The following is an 18,391-nucleotide window of genomic DNA, read 5'->3' as shown; positions in this document are numbered from 1 at the left end:
TAGCTATAAAAATAGTTAACTCCAATACCAAACATTGTGCACTTAGTTTAGTTCGCAACTCAATTCTTAATGAACTACTAATTCAGTCATACACAAATCATCTATTTTATTACTATAACTGAATCTAAATATTAACAGTAAATAATCATCACATTGAAGGTATTGAGTTATTTATTAGACAAAAAAATGGTTACAATACATTCCAATTCATAACTAAAATTGAGATATCAATTAAAAATACATAAACAAAGTATTACATTGTATTACAGTAGGATATTAAATACTGAGACAGTTGGTAAAAAAAAGAAGATTACTTCCAAGTCAAGATTTAGAAAAAGCATCCAGCATATAAATATCAGGTGTATACACAACTATATCAAAACATTTTCCTTCAGGCTGCCATGTCATTTCAGATGTAGTGCTGTCAGTGACATGGTTATGAGCAGATACCTAATAGCAAAGTTCAATGAGCACAATATCATATCATATAATTTACATCATCAAAAATGAGTGGCTGAATCATTTAATTTAAATGTATTTACAAAGTTGATGGATGATATGTTTACATTCACACTACAGGGATTAATCAATCTTCGATATTTAGACCAAGCATATTGGAGAGGCTTATTGACAATTTATCATTTTCCTCGGAAGAAACAACGACAGGGTGCTCCAGGACTGGGCCAGACTCAGACTTAGCAATTTTGAAAGTTCCACCTCTGACCAAAGGGAAATCGCTTGATTCTGTAGAGGTGCTGACATCAAGACTTGGGGCAGTGAGGTGCCCTTTGAGACCAAGATCATCTTTCCCTTCAGCTGGCGAGACATTAACTGCAGGTGTTTTTTCTCTGGCCATTCTCAACCTCTCCATAATGTTGATCTTCCCCACATTTGGTGTGCTGTTTACTTGAGGCAAGCGGACTCCTTTGCTCATGATATAATCCTTTTGTTCCGTTTTTAGCCCTCCAGTGTACTGTGCCTCAATACTATCATCAAATCCACCGGCTTCATCAATGCTGTTCCTTGGTAGTCTGTGTAACTTGAATTTTGGAACCTCCACCTCAACATTGGATGAGTCAGTCTCAGAGTCGGCTCCACTTCCCTCCTCCTCACTAGATTTCGAACCAGACCTAAGCCTCCATTTAAAGGGCCATCTCAGCTTGCTTTTTGGAGAATCTTTGACGTCAACATCTCCATCAGCTTTGACACTTAGATCAGGACTTTTGAGACTTGCATCGACATCAGGGACATCTTGGGTATCCACATCCACTCCAGGCAAACTTAAATCAACATCTGCATCTCCCTGAATCTTTGGGGCAGACAGATCCACATTTGTGGTATCGATGTTTGGGGCTGAGAGATTAACATTTGCATCATTGGCATCTAGTTCTACTTCAGGCACCTCAATTTCAGTCTCAGCTGAGACACTTACATCTGGTGTGCCTATATCAACACTTGGGCCATCCACTTCAGGGCTTGAAAGACCAAGTTTGGGGAGCTTAAAGTGTGGCATTTGGAATTTACCAAATGGGGCATCGATATCCACACTCGGGGCGTTTAATGCTACTTCAGGTCCATCAAGGTCTGCTTTAGTTAAGTTGATATCCACTTCTGGAGTAGAAATGTCTCCTCCAATACTTGTGGTAGGTAGATTCAATTCAGGGCCTTCTGATTCAGCTGTTGGTAAATTCACATTTATGTCTGGTTCAATTTTGGGGGCAGAGAGACTGAGGTCTGGTTCTGTTAAATCCAGATCAGGCCCCTGGAGTTCTGATTTAGGTAAACCGAGATCCACAGTTGGAGCACTGACCGCTAGATCAAGCCCCTCGACTTCAAGATCAACATTTGGTGCTTCAATATTGACATCTGGTTCCTTGATTTCAGCTTTGGGCAAAATAAGATCTAGATCTGGAATAGATACGTCTCCCTCAATATTTGGGGCAGAGAGATTGATGTCAGCCCCCTGGAGATCTGCCTTTGGTAGACCGGCATCAACATCAGGACCTGAAATGTCTACATTTGGGGAAGATAGACCAGCACTGACTTCTAGATCGGATACTTTTGGCAGGTTGAGTTTTCCAGATGTATCCAGATCAACTTCAGGTGCCTGAACATCTGCCTCTAGCTCTTTTAGTTCAGCTCTGGCTAAAATAAAATCTGTATCTGGTGTAGGTATCTCTGCTTCCAGTTTTGGTTTTGAAAGATTCAACTCAGATTTAAGTAACTCCAAATCAGGGGCTTTTAGGTCAGCTGTAGGCAAATTCAAATTGAGATCTGGTATAGAGAGGTCTCCCTCCAACTGTGGGGCAGATAGATCGAGGTCTGGTGCTTTTAAGTTTAGATCAGGCGCTTGGATATCCACATCTGGTCCCTTTATTTCAGCTTTGGGCAAATTTATGTCTAGATCTGGAGTAGACAGCTCACCCTCAATCTGTGGGGCAGAAAGATTGATGTCTGGTGCTGTTGTCTTAAGATCAGGTATAGAGAGGTCTCCTTCCAACTTTGGGGCAGATAGATTGAGGTCTGGTGCTTTTAAGTCTAGATCAGGCCCTTGGATATCTAGATCAGGTCCCTCCACATTTGCTTTGGATAAACCAAACTTGGGTAGTGTGATTTTGGGTAATTTGAATTTTGAAGATGTGTCTATATCAACATCAGGTGCTTGAAGATCCACATCTGGTCCCTTGATTTTAGCTTTGGGCAAATGTATGTCTAGATCTGGAGTAGACAGCTCTCCCTCAATCTGTGGGACAGAAAGATTGATGTCTGGTGCTGTTGTCTTAAGATCAGGTATAGAGAGGTCTCCTTCCAACTTTGGGGCAGATAGATTGAGGTCTGGTGCTTTTAAGTCTAGATCAGGCCCTTGGATATCTAGATCAGGTCCCTCCACATTTGCTTTGGATAAACCAAACTTGGGTAGTGTGATTTTGGGTAATTTGAATTTTGAAGATGTGTCTATATCAACATCAGGTGCTTGAAAATCCACATCTGGTCCCTTGATTTCAGCTTTGGGCAAATGTATGTCTAGATCTGGAGTAGACAGCTCTCCCTCAATCTGTGGGACAGAAAGATTGATGTCTGGTGCTGTTGTCTTAAGATCAGGTATAGAGAGGTCTCCTTCCAACTTTGGGGCAGATAGATTGAGGTCTGGTGCTTTTAAGTCTAGATCAGGCCCTTGGATATCTAGATCAGGTCCCTCCACATTTGCTTTGGATAAACCAAACTTGGGTAGTGTGATTTTGGGTAATTTGAATTTTGAAGATGTGTCTATATCAACATCAGGTGCTTGAAGATCCACATCTGGTCCCTTGATTTCAGCTTTGGGCAAATGTATGTCTAGATCTGGAGTAGACAGCTCTCCCTCAATCTTTGGGGCAGAAAGATTGATGTCTGGTGCTGTTGTCTTAAGATCAGGTATAGAGAGATCTCCTTCCAACTTTGGGGCAGATAGATTGAGGTCTGGTGCTTTTAAGTCTAGATCAGGCCCTTGGATATCTAGATCAGGTCCCTCCACATTTGCTTTGGATAAACCAAACTTGGGTAGTGTGATTTTGGGTAATTTGAATTTTGAAGATGTGTCTATATCAACATCAGGTGCTTGAAGATCCACATCTGGTCCCTTGATTTCAGCTTTGGGCAAATTTATGTCTAGATCTGGAGTAGACAGCTCTCCCTCAATCTTTGGGGCAGAAAGATTGATGTCTGGTGCTGTTGTCTTAAGATCAGGTATAGAGAGATCTCCTTCCAACTTTGGGGCAGATAGATTGAGGTCTGGTGCTTTTAAGTCTAGATCAGGCCCTTGGATATCTAGATCAGGTCCCTCCACATTTGCTTTGGATAAACCAAACTTGGGTAGTGTGATTTTGGGTAATTTGAATTTTGAAGATGTGTCTATATCAACATCAGGTGCTTTAAGATCCACATCTGGTCCCTTGATTTCAGCTTTGGGCAAATTTATGTCTAGATCTGGAGTAGACAGCTCTCCCTCGATCTGTGGGGCAGAAAGATTGATGTCTGGTGCTGTTGTCTTAAGATCAGGTCCCTGGAGGTCTGCTTTTGGTAAATCAATATCTATGTTTGGAAGACTAACATCTGTCTTAAGGTCAGCATCAAGGTCAGGACCTTTTATTTTAGGTCCAGAGAAGTCCCATTTTGGCATTTTAAGAGATGGAAATTTCAGTTGTCCAGTAGAAGCATCAATATCAAGATCAGGAGATGTCAGGTCTAGTTCGGGAGTCTCTATGTCTGATTTTGGTAGCTTAAGATCCAGATCTGGGGTACCGAGACCTCCTTCAAGAGTAGGAGCAGCTTTTGGCAAACGGACATCAAGATCTACACCTGGTACAGTTATGTCTGATTTAGGCAGGCTGACATTCAAATCTGGAGCAGCAATGTCTCCATCAATTTGGGGACCTTTAAGATTCAATTCTGGAGCTTTAACATCAATATCAGGCCCTGATAAATCTGCTACAGGCAGGTTGACATCCACATTAGGAACAGAAGCATCCAGCTCTGGGGTCTTCAGGTCAGTGTCAATGTTTGGTCCTTTCACCCTTGGCAATGTCAAGCCGCTAAACTTTGGCAATTTGATTTTGGGAAGCTTGAATTTTGGAGCATCAATATCTGCATCAGGTCCTTGGAGATCAACATTTGGCAAGGTGATATTAGCATCTGGAGCATCGATACCTCCTTCAATCTTTGGTGTGGACAGAGAGAGATCTGGTGCTTTCAGGTCAAGATTAGGTGCTTCCAGCTCCACTTTGGGTAAATCAACACTGGCATCAATGTCTGGTACCTTTACATCAGCATCCACATTAATCTCTGGAGCTTTCACTTTTGGCCCTTTGATTTTTGGTAGTTTGATTTTAGGAAACTTAAATTTACTAGAGGGAGGATCAAGATCAACATCTGGGCCCTTGATATCCACATTAGGTAAGCCAACATTGAGATCTGGAGTATCAATGCTACCCTCAATTTGAGGTGCAGAAAGGCTAAGGTCTGGTGCATTGAGATCCATGTCAGGCCCTTTCACATCCAAGTCAGCATCAAGGTCCACCTTGGGTCCTTTCAGTGTACCAAATTTAGGTTTCTTTAAGGTAAACCATTTGAATTTTCCAGATGGAGGATCAATATCAACATCTGGAGCATCAATGTCAACCTTAGGGCCTTCCAGGTCAACTTCAGGTAAACTGAGATCAACAGCTGGTGTACTTATATCCCCCTCAATGTTTGGAGTGGAGAGACTCAAGTCAGGTGCTGAAAGGTTAGCATCTAGATCAACCTCTGGTCCTTTAACCTTAGGACCTGAGAGTGTCCACTTTGGCTTTTTAATAGTAGGCCATTTGAATTTCCCAGATGGAGCATCAATATCTACATCAAGCTCAGGGTGGTCAATATCTACACCAGGCAACGAGAGATCTGCATCAGGTGTGTCAAGTGATGCTTCTACTTGAGGAGCTGAGAGACTAACATCGGGTGAATTCACATCTGCATCAAGATCAATCTCTGGTGCCTTTATCTTTGGTCCTGTAAGCCAGAACTTGGGCTTTTTTAGTGTTGGGAATTTAATTTTTCCAGAAGGGGCATCAATGTCACCATCAACTGTGGGTAAAGTCAAGTCAACATCTGGTGCCACAATTTCCCCATCCATTTTTGGAGCCGAGAGATCGACATCTGGTGTTTTCAGGTCTGCATCGATGTCTAGATCAGCTTTTGAACCATGCCATTTAGGCTTCTTCCACTTCAAATGAGGCCAATTGATCTGGCCTGAAGGACCTTCAACATCAATGTCTGGGACTTGAACATCCACATCGGGTGTTTTAATATCACCCTCAATCTTTGGAGATGATAATTCTACTTCTGGTGTCTTCAGGTCTGCATCAATGTCCAGATCAGCTTTCGGACCATGTAATTTAGGTATCTTCCACTTCAAATGAGGCCAATTGATCTTGCCTGATGGAGGTTCAAGATCAATATCTGGCGACTGAACATCCACATCGGGGACTTCAACATTAGCGTTGGGTAGACTCAAGTCAACATCTGGGGCATTAATCTCACCCTCGATCTTTGGAGCTGAGAGATCAATAGCCGGTGCATCTATGTCCATGTCAGCTTTTGGACCATGAACACCAAGTTTGGGTTTCTTCCAGTTCAAATGAGGCCAGTTAATTTTACCGGATGGAGCCTCACAGTTGATATCTGGGACTTGAACATCCACATCAGGCCCATTAAGTTCAGCTTTAGGCAGATCAAGGTCTACATCTGGTATGCTCAACTCACCATCAATCTTCGGTGTAGACAGGTCTACATCCACATCTGGTCCTTTAACCTTGGGATTTTTCCATTTGAGATGTGGCCATTTGATTTTCCCAGATAGAGGTTCTGGAGTTTTCAAGTCCACTTCTGGACCATTCACATCCACATTTGGCACACTTAAGTCCACATCTGGAGTTTTTACATCTACTGTAGGGGCTGAGAGATTTAAGTCTGGTGTCTGCAGGTCAGTTGAAACATTCACATCTCCTGATGGTGCATTGGCTTTGATATGAGGTAGATTGAAGTGTGGCATCTTGAATTTCGGAGCCTTGTAATTCAATCCACCCGTCTTGACTGCTGGTGTCTTGATCTTAAGTGAGGCGTCAGGGGTGCTGAGCTGTGGAGTTGTGACACTGACATCAGGTGAGCTGAGGTTACCATCCAGATCTGCTCCTTTTATCACTGGCCCAGACATTCCAATGGTTGGCATTGTGAACTTGGCACTTCCGTCAGCGGAAGGTGTGTTCAGGGTAAGATTGGGCAACTCTCCATTCATAGTAGGACCACTTATTTCACCCCCCAACCCACCAACTGAATTTAACTGTCCTTTTAGGCCATCAAGCTTAATAGCTGGCGTTTCAGCTGATGCATCCATTGAGAGTTCCTTCTTTTGGTCGTAGCTGGCACTGAGCATCTGTAGACAATCAAGAGGTAAATAAGTTCAGTAAAGATACATTCAAAACACAAGTTCACCAACCACTAGCAGACAAATTATGTTTGACATGGCTTTAAGTTGTACTTTGGGTATTAGGCCTATATTTAAAGGATATTTCACTTTCAAACAACAAACTCTGACTTTTGTGAGCACCCCAGGCAAGTTGCTTGATTCAGTATTTAGATATATTCATTTTATCAGACACACCGCTTCCTATACAAACACATTATAACGTCAAACTCCATTTTAACCATGATAGATTAAAATCGGGGGGAAAAACGCCCATAGTTCTGATATTGCCCTAATACTTGAGGGGCCATGTTTTTTCAATTACTGTTTTCATTCACTTTATTTTTATTTATTTATTTTCATTTTCCAGAAAACTTATAAAAAATAAATGAAAAAAGGAATTGAAAAAAACATCCCCCTCACACATTAGAAGGACAATATCAGTCACCAGAACCAACAACAGGTGTTTTCAATGAATCTAAGATGGTTAAAATAGAGATTGAAGTTGGGTTAGTATAGGAAGGGGGTGTGTCTGATAAAATCAATATAAAATATCTAAATACTCAATATCAAATATCTAAATACTGAATAAAGCAACTTAAAAAACTGCCTGGGGTGCTCACAAAAGCCTGAGTACATATTTAAAAGACCACAAACATGTTCAAAAGTGAAATATCCCTTTAAGTAGGGACTAAAAGAAAGACAGAAACAGAAAACAACAGAAATTCAGTTTACAAATTATTTCTATGATTTTAGACAGTTAGTTTTTGGGCAGTTCATCATTTGTGAATAAGGTGCTGTATGCTTATAATAATCTGCACATTCAAAATGTAACTCAACAAAAAGATTTAACTCTCGTCAGTTTTGCTAAAATAGTTGTGCTTCACCACTTAAATCCTATGGGGTCCCCCAAGTGTTTGTACTCCTCAACATGAAATCTCTTCTGCAAGAATAGCCAATCTACAAGCTCACAACACATCACCACGCGACACGCTTGTTGATCTGCTATTTTCACAGAATGCTCGCCTATTACGACATGACCAATAGAGAAGCTAGGGTTCATGTGGTTAACTAATGCTGTCATACAATGTGTCGCACACTGAAAATATCTAAAATAAATCTAGATCCGCAACACATTGTGAGCTTGTAGATCGGCTATTTTCAGAGCACAACACCTTGTACCACAAAGTTTGAATCGGGCTTTATTTTTACACCAACTACTAATATGAAAGGCTAGTTGCTTGACTCCCATGTTCTTCACTGGTTTGCTCTCAGACAAAGTCCATGTATGAAATGTTGTCCAAAAATGTTTGGTACAAGTAATATGTCCTCTAGGGCAGTGGTTCTCAAAGTGAGGTTGGGTGGCCCCCAGGGGTCCTTGAGGGGGCTTCAGGGGGTCCCCAGCTAAATTTGTTAATATAGCATCAGAATCAACTTAACCCCATATACAGTACATCGGTATTTGTAAATAGCCGATCTACAAGTGCATTGAGCTTAGGTCCTAGGTGGCGCATAACATTAAAGCGCAATACATACTCCCTCTGATGTCGGGTTCAGACAGGCTTTCCCCAGTTCGGAAGGTCAGGTCATTTTAGCTTTTATGCCGACATGATGAGCTTCATGTGATAGCAGTGGCAACTAAACCCCGTTTATATCAGGGAAACTACCAAAAGTAGGCCTACTATAATGTTTATGAGTACTGGCTCAGAGCAATACACATTACAACTCTTCAGAACACTGTCCAAGACCATAGAAATAACATACTACTGCCGTTTGATGAAAACTGTACAGAAGCTCTCTCTCGGCTGCCAGCACAGGCCAGTAGCTCATGAATATGAACGCTGAAAAATTAGCTCTTATATGGCAGCAGCAATGTATGATGTGGAGTTTGATCCTTACCTGATCGAGGCTGATGCCGGCTTTTAGCACCGGCTTTGTCACAACCTTCATGTTGTCATCATAAGGCTCCAAGACTTTCAGTATCTGAGCTAGGTCTTCTTTTCCAAGGTGGCCCAGGTGTATGGTGGCAGCCACAGTCTCATCTCCTATAAAAGAGTTATCAAAACCATTTAACCACTTAAACCCTATAAAACACTGTGTTGACCTGGGTCCCCCAGGGGTCTATACTTGGTCACCTCCGACTGAAAATGGCTGATCTACAAGCTCACATTGTGCTACATTGGGACGAATGAGCTTGTAGATCAGCCATTTTGAGCTTGTACATAGTCTATTTTCACCAAATGTTCACCTGATACGACATGCCCAAAATAGGGATAATAGGGTGCATGTGGTTAAATCACTATTTGACAGTGGTGGAAAAAGTACTCAAATGTTTTACTTAGGTGAAAGTATCAATAATGCAATGTAGAAATACTCATGTTACAAGTTAAAGTCTGGAACTCAAAATTTACTTGAGTAAAAGTACAAAAGTATAGGTATAAAAATGTACTTAAAAGTACTAAAAGTAGAAAGTACTCATTATGCAGAATGTCCCATTTCACAAGTTTTTTAATGTATAAAAATCTTTTGAAAATAGCAGATCAACAAGCTCACAATGCGTGGCATCGTGACCCATTGTGAGCTTGTAGATTGGCTATTTTCAAATGGCCGAAATGTATATAGGGGTACACATTTCAAGTGGTTATTGTATGTTTCGTAATAATCAATATATACAAAGTAACCAAAGTTTTCAAATAATTTCAAATAAATAATGTAGTGGAGTAAAAATACAATATTTGCCTCTGAGATGTAGTGGAGTAGAAGTAAAACTACTGAAAATTGGAAATACACCAGTAAGTAAAAAATACCTCAAAATTGTACTTAAGTAGGCCTACAGTACTTGAGTAAATGTACTTAGTTACTTTACACCACTGATATCAGTCAGTAGTGTGCTACAAGGATAGTCTTTTAGTAGACAAAAGGTTCTCACTACAGATCTCCAATGGAATCTTTGCATTGAGTCTTAAATAAATTAAGAAAATAAACTCTGTAGCAAACAAAGGCTTATGATAACAAGATCATCTCTTTTTTTACTATTTTTTAACCACATACAATTTAAGTGTTAAACAAAATAGGCACATAACAGCTTCAAAATTCATGGTTGCATATTAATGGCCATCATTTATGTTATAGAAGAAAACATGAAAAAAGGAGTAGTTCACAGGAAAAAGGACCTATTTTCCATCACACACCCCATGAAGCCTTGAATTCATAGAGACATTTTAGTTTTTGTCGCATTCCTGAGCCAATTATTTGATGACCGGGTCATCGTTCAGTAGGAGACACTTTGAGTAGGAGACTCCGCCGGTCATCAAATTATTGGCTTAGGAATGCAAAAAAAAAAAAAAAAGCTCCATGAATTCAAGGCTTCATGGGGTGTGCAATTGATAGAAAATAAGATTTTTTTTGGGGTGAACTACTCCTTTAAGCTTATGTTAAAAACAGACCTTATGTAATACTTAAATCGAAAACCCAAGGAGAAAAATAGAATTGGTAATTTGGTACAATTGAGGTATTTTTTACTTTACTGGAGTATTTCCAAATGTCAGTACTTTTACTTCTACTCCACAAAATCTCAGAGGCAAATATTATACTTTTACTCCACTACAATTATTGGACAACTTTAGTTACTAGTTACTTTTTAGATTTTGATTATTACTACAAAACATACATTAACCACTTCAGCCCTATATACATTTTGGTCATTTGAAAGTAGCTGATCTACAAGCTCACAATGCATCGCATCGTGGTGCATTGTGAGCTTGTAGATCTGCCATTTTCAAAAGATTTTTATACTTTAAACCTTCTGCACAATGAGTACTTTCTACTTTTGGTTCTTTAAGTTCATTTAGATGCCAATACTTTTTTACGTTTACTCAAGACAAGTACATTTTGAATTCCATACTGTTCTTGTAACAGATTATTTCTACATTGCAGTATTGATACCTTTACTTAAGTAAAACATTTTAGTACTTCTTCCACCACTGGTTATTTTTTACATCAGAAATAAAGTACACATTTAAAGTTTATGTAGTTACATTTTAAATGGATTAAGAGCTTTCCCTTCCCATGTCCTACCTTGCTTGAGGCCACTCCTTGCAGCGATTGTGTCATCTTTAACTCCTGTGATGACAACTCCTCCCGTCTCAGAGTCCCCCAGGAGCAGGCTTTCAGCGATTCCTCTAGTTTGACTCTCCTCACTCTGGATTGGGGAAAAAGTCAGTTTTATTTCACACAGGAAAATCCAGAGTGTTCATTTAACTCAGATGCTGTGTACAGCTAGTATGTGTCACACAACCCGTGGACTTGGACCATGGATATAGTTAGTTGATCACCTCAGTATCATGTGTATGTAGGCTATAATAAAAATTGCATGTCTGGATGTCACAAGTGATAAAGATTTAACTGAAAGTCATTCTTTTAAACTCACCATGACTTCATAGGTGCATCCACATCAGGAAGTAACAGGAAATCAAGTTGTTTATAGAATCCAACGCAGCAAACTTAACCTGTTGAACACAAAGACAAGATATGTGACACATTGAACAGTAAAAACCTAAAAAGTTCAGGGTTTTTCCAAGTAAAAATTAAAAAAATATTATAATTATTAATGATCTATTTTGGCCTGAGATAAACACACTTGCTAATGATTTAAATTTTGGTGACAGTTTTTTTAGATAGCATAGTATGCTTTCTCTTTTCCTGCAAGAGCCATAAGTGCTTGCATATGCAGAAGTTTGAGTGAAATAATGCATACAATGAATACAGTACTTCAAGCAATGAAGCAAACATACAACATCAAGACTTTTCCCCAGTTCAGCACTTAAATAGACAGAATGCCATTCCTTTTCATAATTTCAAACATTTGAACCTTGCAAGTCAAATGGCCTAGTGTTTTGACATCTTCAAACCCAATAATTAAATTCTCTACTACACCCATATCTTCATGATGAGTTTATAGTAGCTTTCACAAAAGCCTATTCACAACACAAAGTTAATAATATGGCAGAAAAAAATTATTACCAACTAAGAGAGGACACTGAAACTTCACTAACACAAAAGCTCCAAGCAGGAATTTGGGGGAATGTGGCACTTCAAAGGTGCTGTGCTCAACCACTCTCACACCTGTTCTGAATGTGGATAATTAGTCAGGCTGTCAGCAAGGCAACATGTTTCTGTAAGCAGGTGTTTACAAGTAGTTAGCCCCACTACTATTATTTCACATTCTGATATTCCTCATACCTAATTTATGCTCTGTGTCATGTGCCGAAAATAGCAGATCTACTAGCTCACAACGTTGTAAATCAGGTCAGCAAGTACAAATCTTGCTTCAGAAGTCTTTCTCATCATGATATTCTTTGTTTAGAGACAAAGCAGATGGATTGCACTTTAAATGTGTTGGCTGGCTGACAACTGACTGCAACGCACACACACACTCACTCACACGCACGCACGCACGCACACCATCTTTTACATACTGTACGACCTCACGCTTCAGGAATCCAACCCTGCCAGGGTTGTTAAAGGGAATGTGCCACAAACCAGTTGGTTTGGGTACGTGCTAGGTGACATGCCATACCACACACACACACACACACACACCCCCCCCCCACACACACACACACACACACACACACACACACACCCCCACACACACACACACACACACACACACACACACACACACACACACAGTTTCATCGCGCGTTCCTCCAACCACACCCTATACCCTCAATTACAAATGTTAATGCTATAAACTGTACCTGCTTTGACAGAGATAGGGCTCTAAGAATAACACGCTTACTCTAAGTGGTAATACTGTACATTTAAATGCATTTAAAGGAATCTCCATCAAATATCGTAATGTATATTGTTTGTGTTTTGTGCTGTGCAAGTCTATATTAAGTATTTATGCAAAAGTCTATTGTGAAAACAGATGATGATGCTTTTGTCAAATCAGAGATGTCATTTATCATGTCCACTGTCCTAAGTGACAGATAAATAAGAAATGCTTATTAAACTCAGTGACTACATCAAATGTATATTTATTTACCTGGTTGCACTCTAGTTTGAGCCACAGGGTATAGTTTGCAAGCCAGAAAATTAGAAAAGTGCACTTAAAAATTGCATTGATTTGTTGGAATACAAAACAAACCACAAAATGAAACAAGTAAAACAAAAAAGCATGCCTCTGTGCTCCATCCGAAAGCTAGACTCGCACTACAAGATAATCGGGGTCAGACACAACTCTCTAAGTCTCAGCTTAGGAAATGACACCAAATCCAATCTAAGTTGACAGAATTGTTATGGGTGAACCCTCTAGTTCACTGGTTCTAGTGGTCCTTAAAGAGGTTCCAGGGGGTCCCCAGCAAAATAAGGAACAGTTATAACACTTAAGCCCTATTTTATTTTTCAGCTATTGGAAAATATCTGACCTACAAGCTCATAACACAATGCGATTCAACTCAATGGGAACTTCTAGATTGGATATTTTCAAAACATGTTGACAAATCTTCACATAATCTTTTCAGATGAGGGTCCATGCACGACCAAATACAAATCAATTTGGGGGTCCTTGACATGAAAATGTTTGAGAACCACTGATCAGGTTCAAGCCCTCTACAAGTAACAGTTGTGGTCCTCTACTACCCAACCAGTGCAGCTTAAAAGATCTCGCAGAGTTCAATAATAATGCAAAGGACTGTGTAAAGAAATGGGAAACTGGGGTGCCCGCTGGCCTAGCGGTCCAGGCGCATACCACATCCATAGGCTGGTAATCCTATCAACCCACTTTCCTATCAATAAAAGATATCTTAAAAAAATAATAAATAAATGGAAAACTGTCATATAACCACATGCTTCAAACACACGAAAAGAAGAAGAAGAACCAGCTTTCAATCTACGTATATGATACTTTCCATAGTTGAATTCCACCTATTTGTCAGTCAATACGTGTGTTATTAATTCCAATGCCTACAATCAATACTGATGTATTTTAGCGCTTCAATATACACCATTGGCTTGCTGTCAATCAATTTCAAATGTCAAATCCGTTCATCTCTCCTTTTTGAACCACGGCTATCCTTAAGTTAACAGTGAATCAACCACTGTATACATCTTCAGTGCATGCAATGTCATCAAGGCATATGGACTCACCTTCTGATGCTGCCAGGGATACCTCCACCTTCGGAAAGCGTTGGTAACAATGTCTCCTCCACACAGTGTCACAGCTGTTTTGTCTAAAGGAGGATGGGGCTGTCAGTTAAATGCCTTCGCTGAAGCCTGGAGAACAGGTTCAACAGCATCAGCACCGCCTCTCTGACCCCCCCCCCCCCACACACACACACACACACACACACACACACACACACACACACACACACACCTTTTCTCTAAGAACACACCCACCCACCCACCCACCCACCCACCCACACACGCACCCAGACACGCACACGCACGCGCACGCGCACGCACACACACACACACACACACACACACACACACACACACACACACACACACACACACACACACACACACACACACACACACACACACACACACACACACACACACACACTTCTGAACACTCTATCACAGACAGAGGGACATGCCAAGCAGACTTGCAAGCTTGGTGACAGTCGAAACCTGCCTAGAAAGAGCAAGAGCGCAAGACAGGGAGAGGGGGAGAGAGAGAGAGGGAGAAAGAAAGGAAGGGAGATGTGCATACCATTCCTTTAACAGGCTTAACCAGGTTTACAAAGCAACAGAGGCCTTAAATAATTGCCAAAAACCCAGCAACAGCAACATATAAACCCAGCAACATATTCTATTTTTGTGTAGTCATGCGTATTGGACACACACACACACACACACACACACACACACACACACACACACACACACACACACACACACACACACACACACACACACACACACAGCATTTGATAGTTATGATGCAACCATCTGCACTTTTAATAACATTTTTGGTTTAGCTAAATATTCTCAACTTATTTCAGTCTTTCTCATTCTCCTCTCATACACATACCCGTCCTTATAATGCTTTATATATTTGTATGGTTTGTGTTTTCCCCAGTGTTGATAGCAAACAGGAATTTGGGTTGTTATAGACAACATTACTTTAGCATTATCCTTGCTAATACTACACACAACAAAACCCAGCGTCCCAGAATGACTCATTATACCCAGCCCTTCTACACATTTAAGACAATGTGATGACTGTCTGAGTGACAGAGAGAATATTAGAAATTAACTGGAACCTTGACAACCAACCACACACAGGTGAGCTCAGCTGGGTGTTGTCAGAATAAGATGACAACAATGAGCAATAGCAACTTGGATTACAAAAGTATCTTAATTTGTGAAATGGTTGTTGGTCGAGGTTCAGGTGCTCCTTTTAAGGTAATACATTGAAGACACCATCAGACTAGACTTATTAAAAGTGTCCCAGGAATTGGAAGTGCTTTTCGAAAAGTGCATTGTTTATTCGTGCTTCATCCTACCCTCTCTTGACTGCATAGATAACATTTACTGAATCCATCAAAAGGCCTGAATTGTCAGTATAATGTGTGTTTGCGTATCTAACTAACTCAACATCATAACTCAACATTCAGATTTTCTTTCTCACAAATGTGAGATAGTTATTCTCAAAGTGGGGTCCGGGGATCCCCAGGGGTTCATTAGCGGGTTCCATGGGGTCCCAAGCAAAATGAGGAAGAGTTTCATTTTACTATTAATTTGCGGGCTAGAAGTTAGCCCAATGAGAGAAAGTGCTCCTCGGAGCACAGGTCTCCGCCAGGTCAGGTAGGTTAGTGTGGGCCAGCAATGTTCGGAATTCGCCAATCAGGCTGGAATGTGAAAAATCAGGCGGATCGGACAGATCCGTCTTGATCACTTAACTAAAGAGATCATTTGTACTGATTTGCGTGACGTTTGGACAAACAACTATGTATTTTTACTGAGTGATATGTGCTTCCATACATAGCAACCCCTGCAGGCTGTACAGCTGCTATTTTACATAGTGGTATACACTCCCTCCTCCATTCTCGTTTGGTGTGGCTTCATCTTGGAATGGGAGTAGGGGGAATAGAAGAGTTGCAGGTTGTCTTTTGATAGGCAAATAAAATGATGATGATGTAATTCTTATAGTTTAGTCTAGTTTCTGTCCTCCCTCTCTTCGAGGCGTTACCACCGGATGTTTTGGAATGTGCTTCCACTGTGGAGATGGTTTACATAGAGGCTAGATTACAGATCAATGAGACACTATAAAGGAATTTGTTTCTAGTTTCACTAATGACCTGCTATTAGACAATGACAAATTGAAACATTATGCAGGTGTGGTTAATCGTCACTGGCCATGGTATTCTCTTATACTCAGGACATTTCCTGTAGTTCCAGGTATTCACCGGTTAGAAGCTAGCCCATTGAGAGAATGGATAAGAATGACTATAACTATGACATAGCTCTGTTTAACACAATGCTGCACCCCCTCCGACTGTACATACTTTCCCCATTTATTTCTTCAATCGTTTTATATTATAATTTGACGCTTGCTTTGGCAATGTAAACGTATGTTTTCTCATGCCAATAAAGCTCCTTTGAATTGAAATTGAATTGACTATTCAGGTCATGTGTTGGTTTCATTCTCTCCACTGTTATCTCCCCACCTACTATACAATTCCCTGCTCAGCTGCAATACAAGTTCATGTTGGAAGTTGAATGCACAACACAAGCAGAGATGATTGAACTTTGCCCTGAATTTACAACAAATATCTTCATCACCTTATATACTTTGGATAATCTCAACTTTGTCCTCAGTGACACAGAAGATCAGTGAGTCTCGGGAAAGAAAACAAATAACTTCTCTGAGAGACATGTTAAATACAACTTCTTCATAGTCAAAATATGTACATACATGTAATTCAGACTTGTTGTGAACAGTATTTTTTCAACCCCACCCCCACTTGTTACCTGCCAGCACAGTGGTATTCAGACATGGTACTGAACAATGTTGAGTGGATGTGGGGTGTTACAACATGTAGGCTACTGTAAGAGTTGTCAATGTTTTTGTTTTTTACTTAGCAAACCCAGGGTCAGAAGGAATCCTGTTTTTAGGTTACCAACATTCCAGCCAGCTTTCTTAGAGTTTTTTGTTTTGTTTGTTTATATAGTTTTTCTTTGGTAAAAATACCAAACTTTTTGTATTCATTTATAGATTTTTTGTTAAAAGATTTAAGTTCTATATTCTGATTGTAAGCATTGTATTCAGTAACTGGGGTCTCCCCGTCTCTCCAGCTCTTTAGTAAACACAAAATAAATGTTCAGGTCAGGATACCAATTGTATCCAATCAGGAGAGAGCTCCAGAAAGATAATTGATCAGCTTCAATTTTATAGTAGATATCTTTATTGATCCCACGGGGGGAAATCAGTCGCCCAGAAGCAGCACAGCAGTTAAGAGTTAGACAGGTAAAGAGGTAAAGAGTAAGTTATAGTGTTCTAGTTCCAAATGTGTCTGTTAAGTTTCTTCTGTCATTATTATTATCACTATTTCACTTGTTTGTTCTATGCCCTGCATGAGCTCTCTCCTAATTGGATACAATTGATATTCTGATCAGAATTTTTTTTTCTATCTAAAGAGCTGGAGAGACAGGGACACCCCTGTTACTGAACAAACACTCTAGCTAATAGCAATGATATCTATAAGAATATAGAGCTATTTAAGTTACTTTCACACACACACACACACGCACGCACGCACGCACGCACACACGCACGCACGCACGCACGCACACGCACACGCACACGCACACGCACACGCACACACACACACACACACACGAAAAATCGCTTACACCACCTTTAATTTTTTACATCTTCAAATGATAAAACACAGTATGAAGAAAAATGCAGTTTTGCAGGTGAGATAAAATGGTACATTTTTCAAAAGTCAGAAAGTCTGCAGAATTGTATTCATTATAGCTATAGCGGACAGTTGGAATGCAGCAAAGCCAACAAACTTTGTTTATACATTTTCTCCTTGATAATTTGATGACCTCTTTAAATCTTCCTACAACCCATATGTTAGTCTAGACCAAATGTATGAAGACAACAAATACAGTACATGGAAAATATGGACAGTAACAAATAACCAGATGTTCACATTATGAATGAAAATTGCAGGAGGGTAATGGCGAATTTGTTTCTACACGTCCAGAAGCCAAGTCCAAATGGATTTGCCCGCAGGGTGGCTTCTTCTGGAAGCAGAGATAAAAAAGGATGGCTCCTCGATTCATGTTTCATTCACTGTCTTGACTTCAGGTCTAAACTTGTACTCTTTAATGAAGGCCTATGAAACGGTGTCAGATGAGCCGGGGGCCTGTAAAACAAAG

General features: G+C 40.2%; 1 protein-coding gene across 1 annotated transcript; it reads right to left on the bottom strand.

Moving 5' to 3' along the window:
- Positions 1–153: 153 nt before the first annotated feature.
- LOC308101126 (uncharacterized protein) lies at positions 154–14,271 on the bottom strand. The gene is made up of 5 exons (XM_080450482.1): positions 14,135–14,271; positions 11,409–11,487; positions 11,057–11,180; positions 8,879–9,024; positions 154–6,949 (listed from the first exon to the last, which is right to left on the bottom strand). Exons 2-5 carry the CDS (start codon positions 11,409–11,411, stop codon positions 587–589), a joined length of 6,636 nt encoding a protein of 2,211 aa, XP_080306608.1. The 5' UTR covers positions 11,412–11,487; positions 14,135–14,271; the 3' UTR covers positions 154–586.
- Positions 14,272–18,391: the final 4,120 nt, after the last annotated feature.

The sequence above is a fragment of the Gymnoscopelus braueri genome (genome assembly GCF_963280865.1).
Source record: "Gymnoscopelus braueri genome assembly, chromosome: 14".
Lineage (NCBI taxonomy): Eukaryota > Metazoa > Chordata > Actinopteri > Myctophiformes > Myctophidae > Gymnoscopelus > Gymnoscopelus braueri.
This window is presented reverse-complemented; position numbering and strand designations above follow the sequence as displayed.

Excerpts from the sequence above, each read along its gene's own strand:
- LOC308101126 (XM_080450482.1), bottom strand. Across the intron at positions 9,025-11,056 it reads AAGGAGTGGCCTCAAGCAAG|GAGATGAGACTGTGGCTGCC; the intron begins GTAGGACATGGG and ends ACTCTTTTATAG. Across the intron at positions 6,950-8,878 it reads CCGGCATCAGCCTCGATCAG|ATGCTCAGTGCCAGCTACGA; the intron begins GTAAGGATCAAA and ends GATTGTCTACAG.